This window comes from Synchiropus splendidus, chromosome 8 (assembly GCF_027744825.2).
Source record: "Synchiropus splendidus isolate RoL2022-P1 chromosome 8, RoL_Sspl_1.0, whole genome shotgun sequence".
NCBI classification, from domain to species: Eukaryota; Metazoa; Chordata; class Actinopteri; order Syngnathiformes; family Callionymidae; genus Synchiropus; species Synchiropus splendidus.
Window position 1 is genome coordinate 12,768,967 of NC_071341.1, and position 19,205 is coordinate 12,788,171.

General features: G+C 52.5%; 2 protein-coding genes across 2 annotated transcripts; one reads left to right on the plus strand and one right to left on the minus strand.

The window, feature by feature from the left end:
* The first annotated feature begins 40 nt into the window (after window positions 1–40).
* Window positions 41–9,622, plus strand: LOC128763773 (versican core protein-like). The gene is made up of 16 exons (XM_053872933.1): window positions 41–178; window positions 521–591; window positions 1,598–1,984; window positions 2,603–2,777; window positions 3,402–3,529; window positions 3,655–3,951; window positions 4,935–5,459; window positions 5,532–5,713; window positions 5,779–6,856; window positions 6,921–7,034; window positions 7,094–7,207; window positions 7,440–7,598; window positions 7,672–7,754; window positions 7,900–8,044; window positions 8,155–8,337; window positions 8,407–9,622. The coding sequence occupies exons 2-16, from the start codon at window positions 528–530 to the stop codon at window positions 8,562–8,564; spliced, it is 3,792 nt and encodes a 1,263-aa protein (XP_053728908.1). The 5' UTR covers window positions 41–178; window positions 521–527; the 3' UTR covers window positions 8,565–9,622.
* Window positions 9,623–10,104: 482 nt separating this feature from the next.
* LOC128763774 (hyaluronan and proteoglycan link protein 1-like) lies at window positions 10,105–16,851 on the minus strand. Its single transcript, XM_053872934.1, has 6 exons — window positions 16,502–16,851; window positions 12,424–12,560; window positions 11,966–12,123; window positions 11,557–11,755; window positions 11,003–11,305; window positions 10,105–10,926 (listed from the first exon to the last, which is right to left on the minus strand). The coding sequence occupies exons 2-6, from the start codon at window positions 12,527–12,529 to the stop codon at window positions 10,637–10,639; spliced, it is 1,056 nt and encodes a 351-aa protein (XP_053728909.1). The 5' UTR covers window positions 12,530–12,560; window positions 16,502–16,851; the 3' UTR covers window positions 10,105–10,636.
* Between the last annotated feature and the right edge of the window lie 2,354 nt (window positions 16,852–19,205).

Consider the following 19,205-nt stretch of genomic DNA (forward strand, 5'->3'; position numbering starts at 1 on the left):
CCCCTCCCTCCCTCCCTCCTCCATAATAGCGGGTGTAAAGTGGATTTGAACTTGCGAGCGCTGGAACTCCCCGCAGCAGCAGCAGCAGCATCAGTCTGACGGAGTTCTGGAGGCTTCTGAGGAACTTAGAGCCTGAACACTGGACGGAGAGGTTTTTCTTCAGTTTGTCTTCACCGAGGTGAGTGTTTCACTCCTCCTGCTCTTCTATTACGCTACACTGTGAGACTCTCATGGATGATCCCTCGTGGGCGACTCTGGAGACTAATAGTCCTTCTGTCTGTTGAGTGAAGTGAAACTATCGAACCCTAAGCTGTTGTTTAGCTCTGACTGAGCAGCAAAGTGGCGAAAGCTGTTCCATTTCAGAGTGCTTTTCTGCTCTTGACATCCAGACATGTGTTTTCTTGTTGGTGCTCGCTGTTGTTGGACCCACTGAAGTTTCCTAGTCTGCTGTGATTGGCTGGGGTGTGTGATGATGTCATGGTTGTGTGAATTTGACGCTCAGTTGTGTTTCTTCCGTCAGAGCAGCGATGATTCTCCACCATGTCACCCGACTTGTCGGGCTGCTGTATTTGTGTGCGGCACGACCACCAGGTGAGTCCCCATTTCCCAGCACTGTGATCAACTCAACTTCAGTCGACGCCCACTGTTGTTGTTTCTTCCTGCTAGCTTCTGCATGTGTTCGGGAACAGCCGTAAATTCGCAAAACTCTGTTGACTGCGCTGTTTATCAACAGTTGGTGCACATTATCACTCAAGTTTTTTTTATCAAAATGAAATGTAACGTAAGAATAGTCGCGGGGAATTCAGGATGTGGGATACGTACCAGCACATCTCTCAGTGAGTCATCAGCAAGGTCAGATCCAATTGGTCACCTGCCGTCGCCCTGATCCAATCACGACTTTGTCTCCGTGGTACGAACATCCTCCGACGTCTTGAAACCTGGAACCTGAGGAATTTCCATCGGGTCGTTATTTAATTGGCCGCTTGGCTTCCCGAAGTCTCTGCTGAAAGACGACGCCGTAAATCTCAAGTCTCCACGGTGACGGGCATTAAGCCGGTCGTCGTGCTCACAGAATGTTTGTACACTCGCTCGCACGTTAGCGCAGCTAATATTTGCTAATTAGCCCCAAACAAACATGGCTACTGTGGAGTTTGTCCTAGCGCCACGAGAAACTCCTCACACGTCAAGTTTCTCGCGTTAGCCATAACAGTCATAACAGTCTCGTGCTGTAAAACGTTTAACATTTAAATCTTTGATTCATTTTATGTCGGTGAAATCTGAGAATTAAAAATGAGCGACTGCGTCATAACTTCCCAAAAGAGAGGCCATTAGCCTGGAATGCTAATGATCACAGAATGGGTCAGAACAGCTGAGGCTAACTGTTAGCATGATTATGTTATCAACCTGAACTACTGCAAACCAGCCAGCTAGTCTCACCAGCATCCAGTCATTTACCAAAGTACACAACTCAGGGTTGTTTTTTCTCTGGCCATATTCATTGTGTGAAGATCTCCTTGTTACATGCTATCGTTCTTACAAGGCTTGCTTTAGCATGAGCTAACGTCCCTTTCCCCGGGTTAAGGACTTGGTGTTCCAGTCTTTCAACAGGCGCCAATGGACGTCAGGCCGGTGGTCGGCTCTCTGGCGGGAAAAGTGGAGCTTCCGTGTTTCTTCTCCATCGACACGCCGCCGCCCCCCTCAGTCACGCCTCCCACTGACAACCCCCAGTTGGAGGACCAGCTGAGGATCAAGTGGACAAAGCTGGAGGCGGCCGGGGAGAGTGTGGTCCTGGTGACCCAGGGCGGTGTAGTCAAGGTTGGTGTGAAGTACCAGAGCCGCGTGTCGGTGCCCAGTCACCCACTGTCGGTGGGCGACGCCTCCCTGACCCTGGTCAAGCTCCGGGCCAGTGACGTCGGACTCTACCGCTGCGAGGTCATGCACGGGATGGAGGATATGCAGGGCCTGGTCCACCTCAACGTTACTGGTGAGTCCCAACCTTTGTACGACCCAGACTAGTGGCCAGGACCCTCCTGACTGACGGACCATGACACCGCAACCTGCTGTGCTCCTACTGGTACCACTTCAGACGGATACTGACCACTGCAGACCCACCAAGAGCTGCGGTTCTGACTAGAAGAGCTGCTGGCATACAGATGACTGCCATCACTGCTGTTGTTCAGGAGGTTCTGGAATGGTCCGACAGGCAGGTTTGGACCAGCCCCCTTTAGACAGGTTTATTCAGCTCTGAATCCTGTTGAAAGCACTGATGACACCGATCAGCTGGGTCAGGTTTCAAGTCTTTGTCCCATGATGACTCAGCAGGACCCTAGTTTCTCCGACCGGCAACCATGGTGGTGACCACTGTGATTGTGGACCATACTGTGCGGTCCGCGTCCTGTGCCTGGTTCTGATCAGTGACAACTCATCACCTCAGTCTCTTTTGACTTTGTACTGAGTTCTTTTACTACAGACTCTTCGTAAGTGTACTTCTACTACAGCTGCGACTGTTTCCGTGACGTGACACTCTTGATGTTTGTTTGCCACAGCATCAGCAGGTGAAGGTGGAGGAAGCTCAACTGTTCTGTTCTGGTTCTGTTCACAGGAGTGGTGTTCCACTACCGGGCCCATACCAGCCGGTACACTTTAGACTTTGGTGCCGCCGTTGAGGCGTGCCGGGCTGCGGATGCCACTATCGCCACGCCCGAGCAGCTGACCGCTGCGTTCGAGGACGGTTTGGACCAGTGTGACGCTGGCTGGCTCGCTGACCAGACAGTCCGGTGAGGAGCTGCGCTCATGACAGTACTTCAGTCACAGTAGCTGCAGTATGTGCAGTCATCACAGTAGTAGAGAGAGAGAGACTGTGTGTCCCTGAGCTGTAGTAGCTGAGTAGTACCTTTGGTTTCCTAGTACTTACCATCAGTTATAGCAGTGATATTACTGTAGTACTGTCATTGTAGTTGAAGTACATTCAGCCATTGTAGTGCTTTTAATAATAGTTGCTGTAACTGAAACATTACAAAAGTGCACAGACTCTAGTACCACATCAACAGTAGTACTACTGTTGTGTTTGCTGTATGAATATCAGTAGTCCTGTATCAGTGTCAGTACCTGCAGTTGCATCAGAAGTATCTTTAAAAGTACTAATATTAGGGTCAGATTATCAGCAGCACAAATACAGCTACTCAGATAAGTGGACTAGGTCTGTGAGAGTTTGGTTCTGGAGTCAGGTTCGGGTCAGAACCAGAGTCTCAGTCACGCTGCAGCAGCGGCAACGTCATCAGTGTGAAATGCTGAGTCCTGCTGGACCTGGAACATCTGGCCTAGCCTGCTGGAGTGGCTGCGGCCCGCCTGGTCTCAGAGGACCTGGGGAGAGTCTCTGACCAGAGTCTCCTCCACTGCAGGTATCCCATCACAATGCCACGGCCCGGCTGCTCGGGGGACCTGAGGAGCAAACCTGGCGTCAGGACCTACGGAGTCCGAGACCCGGGCGAGAAGTACGATGTGTACTGCTACGTGGAGCGTCTGGACGGTACTTTTGCTCTTCAGTTGGAGTGGATCAGAACCTCGTGTGTGCTCTGGCTCCCCCAGCAGGCAGAGTCCGGGAGTGCGCTCTACTTCTGTATAAACAGACTGTGTGTGTGTGTGTCTCCTCAGGAGAGGTCTTCTATCCAGCGTCCCTCTCTGACAAGCTCACCCTGCAGGAGGCACGGCGCTACTGCGAGGACCAGGAGGCAGTGCTGGCCTCGCCGGGTCAGCTGTTTGCGGCGTGGAGAGCGGGTCTGAACCGCTGCGACTACGGCTGGCTGTCGGACGGCAGCGTGCGCTACCCCATCAACCTGCCCAGACCGCAGTGTGGGGGCGGCCTGCTGGGAGTGCGCACCCTCTACAAGCACCAAAATCAGAGCGGTTACCCCGACCCACTGGAGCGCCACGGAGCCTTCTGCTACAAGGGTGACTCTCACACAGACGTACTTGTATCTCTATCCTTATGAGGACCCCTCATTGACATAACCCTTTCCCCAGCCTCTTCTGAACGTAACCATCCAAAACAAATGATTAACCTTAACCAGGACTTTGAACCAAACCTAAACCCAATTATTATGACCCACTTATTTTGGCATTTTCACCCTCAAAACTCAAGCCCAAATGTCCGCACAAAGATGAATGTCCTCACAAGATCGGTGTCTTATCAAAGATTGGTCCACACAACAATATTAATACATGTATACACACACACAATGAGGTGAATGGCAGTGGGCGGGGCCTCTATCGAAGGCGCTGCCCTGGTGTTGCTGTGAGAGATCAACATAGTTCATGTTCAACGCCTGAACCCGGCAAGACTCGATCACGTGACTCGTGTTCGAGGGACCTGGGTCCTGTCTTCACTGGTTCTGACCCACTTCACTGAAGCTGGAACCAAACACTTCCAGAGAGCAGAACTCAGATCAGATGTGACCCGGTCAGATGCTGGGCACGCCTGCTGATGATGTCATCACGCTACATGAGCTGGGTGGAGCAGTTTCAGAGTTGAGCGATGACATCATGAGTCTGGAACCCACAGTGCGTGTGAGTGTGCACTCATGTGTGTTCCAGTCTATGTAAACTGGTGACGACAGATTCAGGGACACTTAGTAAAAATCGCCGTCAGCTCGTAAAGCCTGTGGTCATGTGACCTGGACTCTCTAAGCTTTTGTCCTTTTATAGTCGGGAGCTCCAGAAGCTTCTTTTCTTCCCCATCACTCGCTCTTCAAACCTTCCCTCCACTTTCTCACCAAACAAACCTGATCCCCAGGTGGATCTGGACCTCCCAACTTGTGTTGGCATCAAGTCATGTGTTTGTGAGTGGTTTTTGGAAAAATGTTTTTCGACATTCTTGAACCGGTCCATGTTGTTTGGGTCGGACCTGATGACCCGACGTCCTCTGGTCTCCTCAGCTCACCCGGCGACACCATCTACTGGCTGGGAGCACGACCACACCACCACACTCGGGTCTGCCCTTGTTCCAGAGGCAGCAGAGGTCCAGACCATGGCCCCAGCACCGGGTCTTCAGGACCCAGTCTCGTCCACGCCGTCTCCGGTGGACTATGAAGTTGTGGACTGGAGCAGAGTGGAGTCAGTTCCTGGAAGGGGCGACATGCTGCCCCCCCTGCTGCTTCCACCCCTGCCCACCACCCGTGGTCAGCCAGGCCGCCTCGACATCGAGTCGCACCCGAGAAAGACCAATGAGCTTGGGGTTAGGCCGACACCACAACTGGACCACTCTGGGGTGACACCAGAACCGGGTGTCTCCATTATTGACCCTCAAGAACCTGCACTGGTCTTTAAAGAGGATTCTACTCCCGGAGCTCCGCCCCTGATCCACATAGAACAGTCCCTGACCCTCCCTGAGGGGGGCGACTCATCAGCCAAGCCGCCGTTCCACGTCATCATTGTCAACGTCCACGACCAGAACCAGTCCGGTGAGCGCTCGTACCGTCTCACCAGCAGGTGGTGCTGCCAACCCTCTGAAGCTTCTGCTCTCTCTCCGGCAGTGGACAGAATCCTGGAGCTCCTGAACCAACCAGATATTTCTCTGGAGGGTCCGCAGGTCCACTTCCCTCAAATCACAGACCTGTCCCAGCTGACTGGGGCACTCCACAGCAGCGGGGACCCGCTGGACCCGACCCCCATTCATCTGCCGCCCAGCCACGGCTTCGTGGATGTGACGCATCAGGTAGGTCTGTCTGTGAAGACGATCTGTGTTGGAATATTGATGACGTGCTGTCGACCTGCCTTCAGGTGCCGTTTGGGTCGGAGCTGCCAGAAGAGGCTCGGGGAGACCAGTTTGAGACGGCCACGCCGGCACAGGTGGGGGACAGTGCTAGTGAAGGAGAGGAGGAGGAGAGCGTCACGCCGTTCGACTACAGCGCCGTGGAGATCCACAGTGAGGAGATGCCAACGGACCAGCCTTCGGGCACTGAGCCCTCACACCTGGGCCTGTTCCCAGAGGACCTCCATCAGACCACCACACCAATTCCATCCACATCCCAGACTCCCCCGACGCTGGTCCTCACTAGTGCTGACTCCAAGGGTTCTGTGGGTTCATCTGAAGTTTCTACCAATGACTCTGCTCCCACAGGAGCCACTGAGGTCCACTCTAGAGTGATGACAGATGAGACTGAACTGGGTGGAACCGATCCTCCACCTGTGACTGCAGAAACCCTCTCGTGGGAGACCACCTCACAGACCAGGACTGTGGACTTGGAGGGCTCTGCCTCTGGTGAGGACGAAGCTTCTGGACAAGAACCTGACTCAGTGGAGGGCAGTGGCACCGGTTTGATGATCCCCACTACACTCCCCCCGCTATCTACACCGGGTACTCCTGAGGTTCTGAGCTCAGGTGCAGACCAGCTGTCCGGCCAGGTTTCTGGGAGCGGTCCGGTTCCCCTGCAGGTCACGGCCAGTCCAGACGTGGCAGCTGTGACTTTTACAGACAACAGGGTGGACTTTATAGACCTGACCTCTGAACCTGGACCCTCCAGAACCTCCACTGATGCCCGTAACCAACCCTCCACATCCACTGAGACCCCACCAGGTTGGACCTCTTCCTCCGCTGAGGACACAGCGGGCCAGACCGCGGTTACCCAGCAGACCCGGTCCACCCCTTCCTCCCTTTACACCTTTGACATCCACAACACTACCAACTCGGTCCCGCAGTGGGCGCTGCTGCCTGACCCGTTGTCCTCTCCTCTGCCTGAGGACCAGTTTGTAGACTATGACCGAAAGCTGTTCCCGGAACATCTAGCGTCCAGACCCACAGAAGAACCAGAGACCAGCAGCGACCCAGTGTTCATCGTTAGCACGCCGGACCTGCGAGGTGTGAGTGCGGTTCACGAGTCATGTTTGTTCCAGAGAAACTGATGAGGTCCTCTTGTCCCCAGATCTTCTGTCGTGCTCGCCCGACGTCTGTCACAACGGGGGGTCGTGTGTGCTGCGCGGGTCAGAGGTCATGTGCTTGTGTGCACCGGGATACTCTGGGAGTCACTGCGAGACAGGTCGGCGCCCACGCTGCCCCTTGCTGACCGACTCGCTAACCACTGTCTTGTCTCCGCAGACGTGGATGAGTGTCGGGCCAACCCATGTCTGAATGGGGGAACGTGTCTGGACCAGGTGGGCTCCTTTATCTGCGTCTGCCTGCCCAGCTACTCGGGGAGACTCTGTGAACAAGGTGAGGGTTCAGAGACATATATTTCCCAGAACATCATGATAGAATCATGATGGAATTGACCCCACTGAGAGCTACAAGTACCGTCACTAGTCACTAGTCATCTACTCTGCCGTCGTTCACCTCACCTGAACCCACATGTGTATGTGATGGAGAGGGAAGTGGAGGGGGATGTAGTCAGGGCTGCAGCAGAAGCTTCATCAACATCCTCATCAGGTCAGTGTTTGTGTTGCAGACACGGAGGTCTGTGGCGTTGGCTGGCAGAAGTTCCAGTCCCACTGCTACCGCCACTTCACTCACCGCCGGACATGGGATGCAGCGGAGCGCGAGTGCCGGCTCCACGGCGCCCACCTGACCAGTATCGTCTCGCACGAGGAGCAGCTGTTCATCAACCGTCAGTACACCACCACCGCTGCAGGCCGAAGATGTCGGCAATGATGTCACACTCTGGCGTCTCCTCTCTGCAGGCCTGGGGAGCGACTACCAGTGGATCGGACTCAATGACAAGATGTTCGAGAGAGACTTTCGCTGGACTGACGGGAGCTTGCTGGTGAGGAGGAAGTGATGTCATCATGTCAGGCCCACAGTATAGGGAGCACACAACTGTCTCCTACTGGTTGATTTGGGAACTGCACCTCACCCTGAGGCTTCGAGCCCCCGGTTCTAATAACAAGGTTCCCCCCGTGTCCCCGTAGCAATACGACAATTGGAGGCCCAACCAGCCTGACAGCTTCTTCCAGTCCGGTGAGGACTGTGTGGTTCTGATCTGGCACGAGAGCGGCGAGTGGAACGACGTGCCATGCAACTACCACCTGACCTTCACCTGCAAGAAGGGCACCGGTGAGTTGTGCCTGTTGGTAGGATTCAAATTAGCGTTCGCTAGTAGCCTCTGGCATCAGTGCTAGCAGCTACCTTTGTTTGGTGACGTGCGTCTCTGCTGGCCTCCATAGTGTCATGTGACCAGCCTCCGGTGGTGAAGGACGCTCGCATGTTCGGCGCGTCAAAGTCACGGTACGAGATCAACTCGCTGGTGCGGTACCACTGCAAGCCTGGCTTCATCCAGCGCCACTCTCCCATCATCCGATGCCGAGCTAACGGCCAGTGGGACTTGCCCAGAGTGACTTGCACGACACGTAGGTCCCAGGTCCCCCGCCAGCAGAGCCAGGTCCACATGCTAACGCTCCTGTCCTCTCTCTCCTCAGCTGCAATGTTCAATAAGTCGCTCTCAGGGCGATGGCGCCACGAGCACGTCCATCATGGACAACGGCACCCGGCACCCCTCGCACCACTCCCTGGCCTGCGTCAGAGTTTTTGGCAGAATCGTTACCAGAGAGCGAAACGGCAGCGTGACAGAAGCTAGCTCGCTCAGTCCACTTGCTGTTGGTGACGCGACAGTGTCCTCCAGATGTTTAGAGTTTTGCCTTCGGACCCAGAAGTTCTCCCAGTTTTGTACAACACTGACGTTCATTCAGCAATGACCTCTTTTCTACTCTTTCTTTCCGAACTTTGAGGTCCCGTGTGTTTGCTGCCACCTTCTGGCCAACTGTGAAAATGACGTCAGAGCACGACAGGGATGCCCGGCTGTTGGCGGCTAACTGATGGAACCAAAATGTACTGGATTGTTTCGGGTGGGAGTCGGAGTCTTCTCCCACTAGCATTCTGTGATATAAACGGCGACACCTGGTGGTTGTCAGTATGTTTACTGTAATAGATTCGCTGCAAGCTTTTATTTTGAAAGGATTACGACTTCCTGATTTGAAACCTTTAAAATCGAATTGTCGAGAAAATCCTACGTTTGTCCTCTCCGACAGACCGCTAGGTCCTTAGCTGCATTGCTAAACCAGCTGAACGTCATTTGCTAATGTTGTAAAAAAGCTAATCAAGAAGACGTGCTTGTATTCAAGCTAATGCTAATACGAAAATCAGCGAATTGCTAAAACAGTGCTGCCGAGTTAGCATAATGCTAGCCTACAGATAATTTAAATGTACAAACAGTAGTTCCCTACTATTGTTGCTAGTGAGCTTGCGTGTACTCACGTCAAAGCTCTTTCACCTAAGCCTGTTTTTAATCCTTCAAAATAAAAGCTCCTTACTTCAGTCTGTACTACGTTGGGAGTGAACTCACCCTTTTCACTCCTCTTTCCCAGCGCTCGGTGTCACCGCGTGTCTCTGAAGCCATGAAGCCTTAACTTATTGTCCAAATGTGAGTTTTATATCTGACAACTTCCTGTCCTTTTATTTTGCCTGCAACAGGAAGTGCAGATCTGGTATCTGTCCTGTAACTTGGAATGTGAAAGTGTGAGCAAATTCATTTGTGGCGATGTAAGTTTTGTTCATACGTTTTTACATGTAGATGTGTGAGTTCCTCAGACAGCACGTTGCTGCTGTTCGCTTCAATGTTTGTGCAATAAAAGTGAAAGCCCGAACTTTCTCTCTCGTTCTGCTGGAATCCCTCGCTGCTGACTCGCCGTTCGTCTTGACATTTGATTGGTCGGTCGATCCCGCTCATTAGTGAAGTTAACGAGCGTGACGGGAACGTCGATGGTGCTGCGTCAGTGCTCGGTGAAGCACCTTTAGATTCAAGGAGTGAGCCGTGTGGCAGCAGTTTGTGGCTCTTGCTACCTGGAAGCTAACAGCGTATCTTAAGCAAGCAGCTTATGCTTGCTTATGCTTGCTGGCTAACATTCGACAAAAGGACTGCAGCGGCGCTAACTTGCATCTCTCAAAAGCTATACCTTCAAACATGCTGCAACTGACATTAGCATGATCCTGCAGGTGGCGCTCTTTAGCCTCAGCTGCCTGTTGAAACATCTTGAAAAGTAGTAAAACTCTGAAGAAAGAACAAATGATTTTAAGTTTTAAAATATTTATATTTTTATTTTCTGAAAATTGTGATACAGAGCGTGCGTGGGCGCTGAAGCTAGCCAAGCGCAAGCTAGAGCAGCTCTACAACAACGTAGAGCGTTGCACTCTTGACAAATGTGTTCAGTGCATCGCTGTATTGCTTACAATTGCAATCTTGTTACGCTAAAGAAAGACGAACATCGTAAATATTTCTACGTAAACGGGAACAAATTCTACAAAGCTAACGCTGGGATGTTCACTTGATGGTTCAGTAACGTGATGTCCATATAAAAAAGTGAAGCAGCGGGCAGTATGGGAGTTAGCACCGTGTCAGAAACTCTTCTGTCGGCCAGCGAGGCGATGCTGAACCCGATAACAAGTTAAGTGCCCCGAGAATCAGTCGCTTCGGGTTCAGGTTTGAATGCCACGCCCACCTCGCCCTTGTTAAGCCCCGCCCTCCACTATTAAATAATACGATCTTTAAATATAATATGTCATGACCTAGCGCTTTTTGGATGTCGGTCTGCTACAAAGCAAGTTTTCCAAAAGCGTCACAGTTTAAGTGTGTGTGTGTGTGTGTGGTGCAGCTCAGTTGCTGCCTTTGAAGCAGTAGGCGCCGTACAGCTTGTGCTTTTTATCTGGGTATCCGTGGAACCTGACGGCGGCCTCAGTGGGGCTGCAGCGGTGCCGCGGTTTGGAGATGGGGTAGCGCACGCTGCCGTCGGCAAGCCAGCCTGCGTCACAGCGGTCGTAGCCGAGCAGCTTCCACGCGGCGAACATCTGGCCCACCTTGGCCAACTGGGCGCCGTCCTTCCTGCAGGCAGCGACGGCCTCATCGTACGTCAGTTTGGACGGGTGGATCAGGAAGTAGAAGCGACCTGTGAGGAGGCAACAGAGGAGTCAGCACCATCTGGCGACCATATTTCCCTTCACCACTGACAACTGACAGCCAACCTTTGTGGAACGAGGTGAAGCAGAAGACGTCGTACTGGTTCTTCTCCTTGTCCCGCCGGCCGTAGTTTCGGATCCCAGCCACGGTGTTCTTCCCGCCACAGGGCTCCCGTGGCGTGGTGATAGGGTACTGGACCGAGCCGTCGCTGAGCCAGCCAGCGTTACACCAGTCCAGCCCGCCCCGCCACGACTCATACAGCTGGTCGAAGGACGCCACCACAGCGTCCTGCTCGCGGCACGCCCGCTCAGCCTCGTAGAAGTTGAGGTTGTAGCGGCCCAGACGAGGAAAGTATGGGAAGACCACACCTGCGGGTGAGAGAGGAACACGTGCGTGATCACATGACTCCCGCCATGTGACTGTGCTCGTTCAACTTCAGCGGGTGCCGCTGCAGATATTCACATCACATGAAGGGATTGACTTCAGGAAGGGCTTTATTATGGGCATGGACTGAAGCACAACTTAGAAGATGATGGTGGAGAAACACTGTTTGTGGGCCTGAACCGTGGCCCCTTCTGTGAGACCAGGAGCATCAGCCCAGGGCAGGTTCAGGTCTCACCTTCCAGGTCCAACGAGACCACCACCGTGGCGTCCTCCAGCCCATCGATCACTTCACACTTGTAGCGGCCGTAGTCGTCCAGCGTAATGTCACTCAGGACCAAAGATGCGTCAAGGGGGGATGAGTTCTGCAGGTGGACCCGACCATGGAACTTTCCGTAGCTCCTCTTGTGGTGGTCCATCACCACAAAGACATCCTCCTGTGAGGGCAGAAGAGGGTCAGTCTACAACAATCAGCTAGCCCGGACCCCAGTGACCTTCTGATCTTTAGTATGTCAAGTCTCTATATCTGGTCTACAGTCTGTGTGCTGTTGGGGGTCCAGGTGTCTCTGGTGTCTGTCGACTACAGTCCGTGGTGGCGGACCTCTGTTCAGGTTTGGGTGACGGCGGGTTGTTGTTCAACCACGAACCTCTTTGAGGAAGTCTGACGTCAGCTTGGTCCACTTGATCCTCATCTTCCGGCTCAGCGCCGTGGTGGTCTGGATCCTGCAGGTTAGCGTGGCGTTCCCGCCTCTGCGCGACACGACTCTGTTCTGCTCCGTCGACAGTGAGATTCGGGGACCATTTTCTGCAACACAGAAAGTCGTGCCGTCAACCGTCGGATGATTGACATGAGCCAGAATAAAGATGGATTCCAGTCGCTGAGCCTTGTTGATCTCTGAACTGTCTACAGTGTTCCAGGTCATGTCTGGCTCTGGTTCTGTTCCAGCTGGTCTGTCTGCTCGACAGAACCCACAGCCTCCATAAGATTTATCCTGCTGGAAAGGGACAGCCGAGGCTTATCAGGGCCGACCCGCTGATACCGAGTGTCTGGAACAAGACCCAGGGAGGATGACATCATGGGCCTGACATGTAAACACAGACCCACCCACGACATAGATGGTCCTGGAGTGGTCCAGCTCTGGGTGCAGGGAGTCCACATGAGGGTCTGCCACAGTCAGCGACAGCAGAGTCCAGATCAGGGGGAGAATCATCTTCGCTGGAGCGGAACCAGAGGTCCGATCACTGCAGAGAGAGACGGAGTCAGCTGCAGCAGAGCCTGGGTGCCCCCCACCCCCACCCAAGTCTCGGTACTGAGCAGAGTTCTAGAAGACAGCAGAGACTGCAGGAGTGTGTGAGTCTCAGCAGTCACTGACACCATCAAGCCACAACTCTGATTTGCTCTCTTAGGTTTCTTAGGGAAAAACGTTTTTTGAAGCTGGAAACACATATGTTTTCACGACATTTCTCACGACATTGAAAATACTTTTTGTGTGTGTGTTTAGTCGGGTTAGCAATACTTGTGGGGGACTTTTGACCATTGAGGATGAAGACTTCAAATTAACTGGGTCATTATAACTGGGTTTCAGTTTGGTTCAGAGTCCTGGTTATGGTTAGCCACGTGTTTTGGATGGTTAGGTTAAACGGGAGGGAAGGCACTGAGAGGGCCCCACAAGGATAGAGATACAAACGTGTTTGTGTGTGTGAGTCCTTCTTCCACACATTTCTTCAGTCGCTGCTGCACCCCCTCTGCTCTGCCAGGTGGCACTCCTGCAGTCAGCAGATCGGCTGTGCAGCACTCACACAGCAGTGCAGTCATTATCAGTGGGGGGTCATCAGAGGTTAAAAACTAAATGAGGGTTTGCAGCATCAGAACAATGAGGGAGCCTATTGTGGACACACACACACACACACACGTGGCACAGTTAATAACCCTGCTGTGAGGATAAAACCGTTACGAGGCCAGGTGTGTGTTGTTTACCCCGGTTCCCCTGATAAGAAGTGGTGATTGACAGGGGCTCTGAAGGAAGTGCTCCTTTGATGATGATGATGATGGTGATGATGATGATGATGTGTGTGTGTGTCTGGCACCAACACATACTTCAATCCGCCTTGTTGACATGAAGGCGCGGACAGTTGTAAGAAAGAACACCTCACACACACTCAAATGGAGGCTCAACCTTCTGAGGTCCTAAGTCAGTCATACAAGGTGTTTCCAAGAATTGGTCCCCACAAGCATCGCTAAACCAGGTTTACACACACACACATACACACACACACTTCAGTTTCCACTCCTTCTTTGGTGATTTTCTTCCTTGCATTCCGTCCACGTTAAACACAGTTGATGTGACCTCTGACCTCGCCGCTCTCACAGGCTGTGGGTCAGACCCTGGTCCGGTTCTAGCGGCTCGGCACAGAGAGTCCTCACACACTTGTGGGCGGGGTTCTATTCGTGGAAGGCTGTGTTTACACCAACACCTCAGTGAGTGTGTTTCTTCTTCCACAGGAAACACACACACACTTGTGTGTCCTCTGAGCTGCCACTGGTGGCACACATACACACAAAGACACCACAGTGAGGAGGGAAGTGACCTCATCACACGTGCGGCACACACGAGGGTGCGTGTCCATCCTTGAGCTTAGAGTCTATCATGTGGAAACCTGTGGACTCTCACCACAGACACGCCGACTCCCACAGGTGGCACCCAAGAGTCCCACAAGCACAGGCTTGAATGGACCAGAACCCAGAAGCTGCTGCAGCTGGGGTCCTGCTCTGGGCCTCTGGTGCGCCAGGTCAGAACCGCTGCTCGAACATCTGCGCTGGTAGATGTCAGGGAGTTGCAGTCCAGAGCGTAGCGGGCGAAGCAGATGTGCACGCGACGTGCAAGCCGAGTCTCCGCTGGTGCGATGTCGGAGCTACAAAAGTTTACGATGTCATCACCCAGGTTTCTCAAGTGGGATGAAAAGTGGCAGTAAAACTCTGGATTGTTCCCATTTGGCTGCTGGCATGGTGGTTCTTATCCAGAAGAGCTTCTGGGGCATCTGTCATTCTTTGATGTGGCAGCTCCTCCTCTAACGTCTGATATAAAACAAGACAACCCCCTCCACTCGCCTCCTGCCGGGGCTCTGTTTTACGACGCAGCTAGCCGCTCCAGCATGGCGGAGCATCATCTCAGCAGGCGCTCACCGGCTCCAGGCCTTCACGTGCCTACCCCTCTTCATCTCGCCCCTGCGGGGGTCCTGGCTGGCAGCCTGGGGTCAGAGGTCAGCTCCGGTCACAGACCTACCCCCCCGGGGACCACGACATCGTACTGCGAGAAGAGCTCTTTACAAGCCCATGGTAGCGATGTTAGCTCGGATGATAAGTCACATGACCTCACACGTTCACCAAGAGGACCTAGCACTAAGCTAGATCTGCGGATATTCCTGACTTCGCTCAGAGGTCGCGAGCGATCCGCTCCAACCGTCCACAACACGTCTACTCATCTGTGACAGACAGAAAGAAATGAGAGACTGGTGACATCACCTGGAGGCTCACATAACCTTGATTTTTCTACAGGATTTCTGTCAGCAGCAGCAGCGCCGCGTGAACAAACACACTCCATTTAGAGTGCTGTGGCTGCGCAGGGCGTGTGCTGCTCCACACACACACACACACACACAGAGTGTGTATTCATGCTGGAGATTACAGAGACGACTTTTTAACGAACAACTAAAACCCCAAACTTTACTGAGCTCAAGAGACTCTCATTCTTGACGTCAATTAAGGCTAATTGAATTCAGCAGTGTGTGTGTGTGTGTGTAGCAGGAGCCATGGGTGAGGGTCAGGGTGGAGCCACCAAGTCTCCGCAGCACAGAGGAGTGTTGTTGCTCTCTTCATGTTCTCGCCACTAAATTTGTCTACACGTCACTGTGCGCCCGCCAGAGCTCCAACATGGCGGCCACGACTTCTCTCCGCACACAAGACTAGCACTGCACGTCTGGTGAAGTTACAAACACAAGAAAAACACCAGTGGGGCAACTGCAGATGCATCTCGAACACATCAAGACAATATGAACCCACCCTGAACGCATGAACACGACACACCATGAACGCACCATGAACACACCATGAACACATGAACACGACACACCATGAACCCACCATGAACCCACCATGAACACATGAACACGACACACCATGAACACACCATGAACACATGAACACGACACATCATGAACACACCATGAACACGACACACCATGAACACATGAACACGACACACCATGAACCCACCATGAACACATGAACACAACACACCATGAACACACCATGAACACGACACACCATGAACACATGAACACGACACACCATGAACCCACCATGAACACATGAACACAACACACCATGAACACACCATGAACACGACACACCATGAACACATGAACACGACACACCATGAACCCACCATGAACACATGAACACAACACATCATGAACCCACCATTATGAGCACAACACAGACGGCAACGACAACAGTCACAAAGATAACATTAAAACTCAAGACTTTCACTCAATAAAACAAGTGTGTGAGCTAGCATTGCTGCTAGCATGTTAGCCTAGCTTCAGGCTGCACTTGGTTATATCATGATTCAGTTAAAAGTGCACATGTGTGTGTCGGGGGTGGGGGCAGTGTTATCATAGCTGAGTGGTCACATGTCCACTGTTTCCTGATCTGTCCATCAATCACGGGTCAGCGTCAGGAGGCAGGCGGCCCGCGGCCCCCTTAGCCTCTAGAGCCGGCCCTGCTGAGAGGCTCACCCGGAGCTCCCGCCGACTCCACCCGGCCAACTCTGGCGGGTGAAAGTAATTACAAGCGGATCGTGAAGCAACGACTCTTACGAAACACCGAACCAGAGGGAAACAAAAAAAGCACAGAAAGTTCAAGTGAGGCTCTCACGGAATAAAGGCGAATATCAAAACAACAACCACACGAGCGAGTCTCTGTTCAAGTTTGGGGAGTCATCACCCGGGTCGGGAACGTGACGAGACTCCATCCATCAAGGTGCGTTCACGGACAGAAACATTATCGAAGTCGCGTCAAATACATGGATAACCGAGGATCACATGACGTCATCAGGTGAAGAATGAGCGCTAACAAGGAGCGAAAGGTTCTAGAAGAGAGCGCAGAAAGAGACGTGCGTCACCTGAGCTGCGGCTGGACGCTCCGACTGGCGACGGAAGCAGAACCGGGACTGCAGCAGGACGAGGAGTGGTGTGAAGCAGGGCAGTAGCGGACCGGGACGCTGCGAGGACGCGGGACTCCTGAGCTCTGACAGGGTTCATTCCCACATCTTCTCTGAGCGGGAGGTCCGCAGATAAGAGCTGATGTCACCGATCAAGTGTCCGCCTCCTCTGGACCCCCCGTGTTCCGGACCACTGCTCTCCGGACCTTCGGACCCCAGTCGTCCTTTTGTCACTTCCCTGAAGTCTCCGAGTCTCCTGGACTTGAAAATCTTTTGTTGTGACAGTTTATTCACCTGCTTCATCCAGTCTTCCTACTGAACCTCCAGGTCCAGACAGCTTCTGTTCTTGGAGTCTGAGAACTGAGTCATCCACAACAAGTCCCTCTGTCTACGATTCAGCTGGTCCTCAAGTCATCTGGTCCCCAGCCCATGAATCTGAACTTTATTTGAGTTTCATCAAACTCTGGTGCATGTACTTTCTGTCCTCTAGTCATCACGTTTCCTTATTTTCAAGTCTTCTAATTCTCGAGTTATCTGGTTCACGTCCTGAAGTCTACTTGTCTGGTCCACAAGTCTCCTGGTCCTGAAATCATCTCATGCTAGAGTCATATGGTCCACAAGTCTGATTGTCTTCAAGTCATCTGGTCCCCAAGTCACATGGTCCTCAAGTGGTGTCTCCTGATTTTGTGATATAAACATTGATAATAAATTCAAATTTTGTACATGAACAGGTTTCTCCCTGTCAGTTTTGTCATCCATCTTCCACTTCAAAGGTGATGTCGGGGTCACAGGTCTGAGTCCCGCAGAACCCTGGACATCCTGCCTTCACCTCCTGTCTCGGGACGCTTCGTTAACTCTGCACTCGTTGTGTCATGGTCGGCTTGTCACAGGTCACGGTCACTGAGCTTCAGCCGCTGAAGTTACGAGTTATAAAGAGTTGAAAAGGTCAATGACCGGGAGATGTTTGTTGGAGAGAATCACTTTTGTCTTGTAGTCGGCTGTTCGACCTCCATCTTGTCAACCTGAGAGCCTACCCGGATTCTGCTGCTTATGTGTACCTGGTTTATTTATATTTTTGGGGACATTTAGCCAGTCCAATTGAGAACAAAGTCTTTAAAATAACGGGATATAAGTGGGTTTCATTTAGGTTCAGAGAGCTGGTTAAGGTTAGCCTTGTGTTTCACATGGTTAGGTTTAGTGTAGGAGGCTGGGGAAAGGGTAATGGCAATGAGAGGTCCCCGCAAAGATGGAGAGGCAAGCGTGTGTGTATCCGTGTGAGACTGGGGGTCTTTATCCAGGCGGGTGGGGTCCTGTCCTCCACACGGACTCTCCGCCTCCTGGACTCTTATGACTCCTAGGAGCTCATTCACAATTCATCTCGGCGGCAGCGGAAACTTTTTTAGTTTTTAAAAGCAGCTCCTTCTTCAGATGCTCTGCGTCTGCAGGTCGTGTGTTCAGGAGTGTTCAATGGGTCCTGGATGCTGGACCTCACTCAAGAAAGAATCTGGTCTTAATGTTGAGTATCTGATCCAGTTAAACGCACTGGAAGCTCCAACCCAAAACTGACTCGACTGAATCAAGGAGTTTCTAATCTTTGCATGAGTTCTGTACTTGTGAGGTATTATGGGATGCATGTTGAAGAACGATGAGTACTCTCACAACCTCTGCATCGAGGTCTAGAGTTAGTCGTGTTCAGTCATAGTCCCACCATCCCGGAACCTTCTGCTCAGCTCTTCACCTGAGAAAGAATCTGTCTGTGTGAGACCCGGTCCAGGTCCGGACAGAGGCGGCTTTCTCTGCTTTGAGCTGCCTCCCCTCCCCCGCGGGAGTGTGTTGACGCCAGCCGTCTCTCTCTCTCTCCTGTGGTCTCTCTGGCATGGAGGACGAGCGGGCCCTACAGCTGTGGGGTCATGTGAACCAGCAGGAGAAGACCTAGGACCAGAGTTCCATTCAAGTTAGACATGTGTGATGTCGGCCCCACAGAAGGTCTCTGAACCGTGCTTCATCATGAAGCTTCAAGTGGCATGACTCCTGTAGGACCATCACAAGTTCAGGTCCAGTCTGACACAGAAGGTCTGAGAGGTTGCTCATGATGGAGTTCAGTTAGACTTCCTCCTTGTGGATGAAGAGGTGTCGAGGTGAACTCCTGCCAGCAGTCCATTTCATTCTCCTTGAGGGTGATGGAGATCTCCTGCAGACCACCACAAGCTCATCCTGATGACTCTCTCCACTGCTCTTCTGCCCTCTTCCTCATCACTTTTCCATGACCTGTGACCTCCTGTCTGCTGACTTTCTTCTCAATCATCCAAGGTCCAGATGAGAAGAAGAATCAGGAGTCACTGCATCATCACCAGAGACTTTCAGTGAGTTGATGAGCTCCAGGGCGTCTTTCAACATAAACAACAGGAAGTGCAGATAAGAGCAGGAGCTGGTGGAGAAGAGTGATAGAGGAGGAGAGGAAGAGGATGGAGGAAACAACAGCAGCGACTGATGTCCTCACGTTCTTCTTCTTCCTCTGCTTTTGTCCTGAAGAAGCTGAATGTGATAAAGTCCATTCTCTGGTTAGTGACGTCCCTTGTTGGAGTTGGGTGACGCAAAGGTGAAGGTTCAGGCCATATAAGCTGCCTGAACCAGACCCGAGAGCTACACGTGGCCCTCATGACGC

Excerpts from the sequence above, each read along its gene's own strand:
- LOC128763773 (XM_053872933.1), top strand. The coding sequence starts at position 528 with ATGATTCTCCACCATGTCACCCGACTTGTCGGGCTGCTGTATTTGTGT. Across the intron at positions 592-1,597 it reads GTGTGCGGCACGACCACCAG|TCTTTCAACAGGCGCCAATG; the intron begins GTGAGTCCCCAT and ends TTGGTGTTCCAG. Across the intron at positions 3,952-4,934 it reads CGGAGCCTTCTGCTACAAGG|CTCACCCGGCGACACCATCT; the intron begins GTGACTCTCACA and ends TGGTCTCCTCAG.
- LOC128763774 (XM_053872934.1), bottom strand. The coding sequence starts at position 12,529 with ATGATTCTCCCCCTGATCTGGACTCTGCTGTCGCTGACTGTGGCAGAC. Across the intron at positions 12,124-12,423 it reads CAGGACCATCTATGTCGTGG|AAAATGGTCCCCGAATCTCA; the intron begins GTGGGTCTGTGT and ends TCTGTGTTGCAG. Across the intron at positions 10,927-11,002 it reads CTTCACCTCGTTCCACAAAG|GTCGCTTCTACTTCCTGATC; the intron begins GTTGGCTGTCAG and ends GCCTCCTCACAG.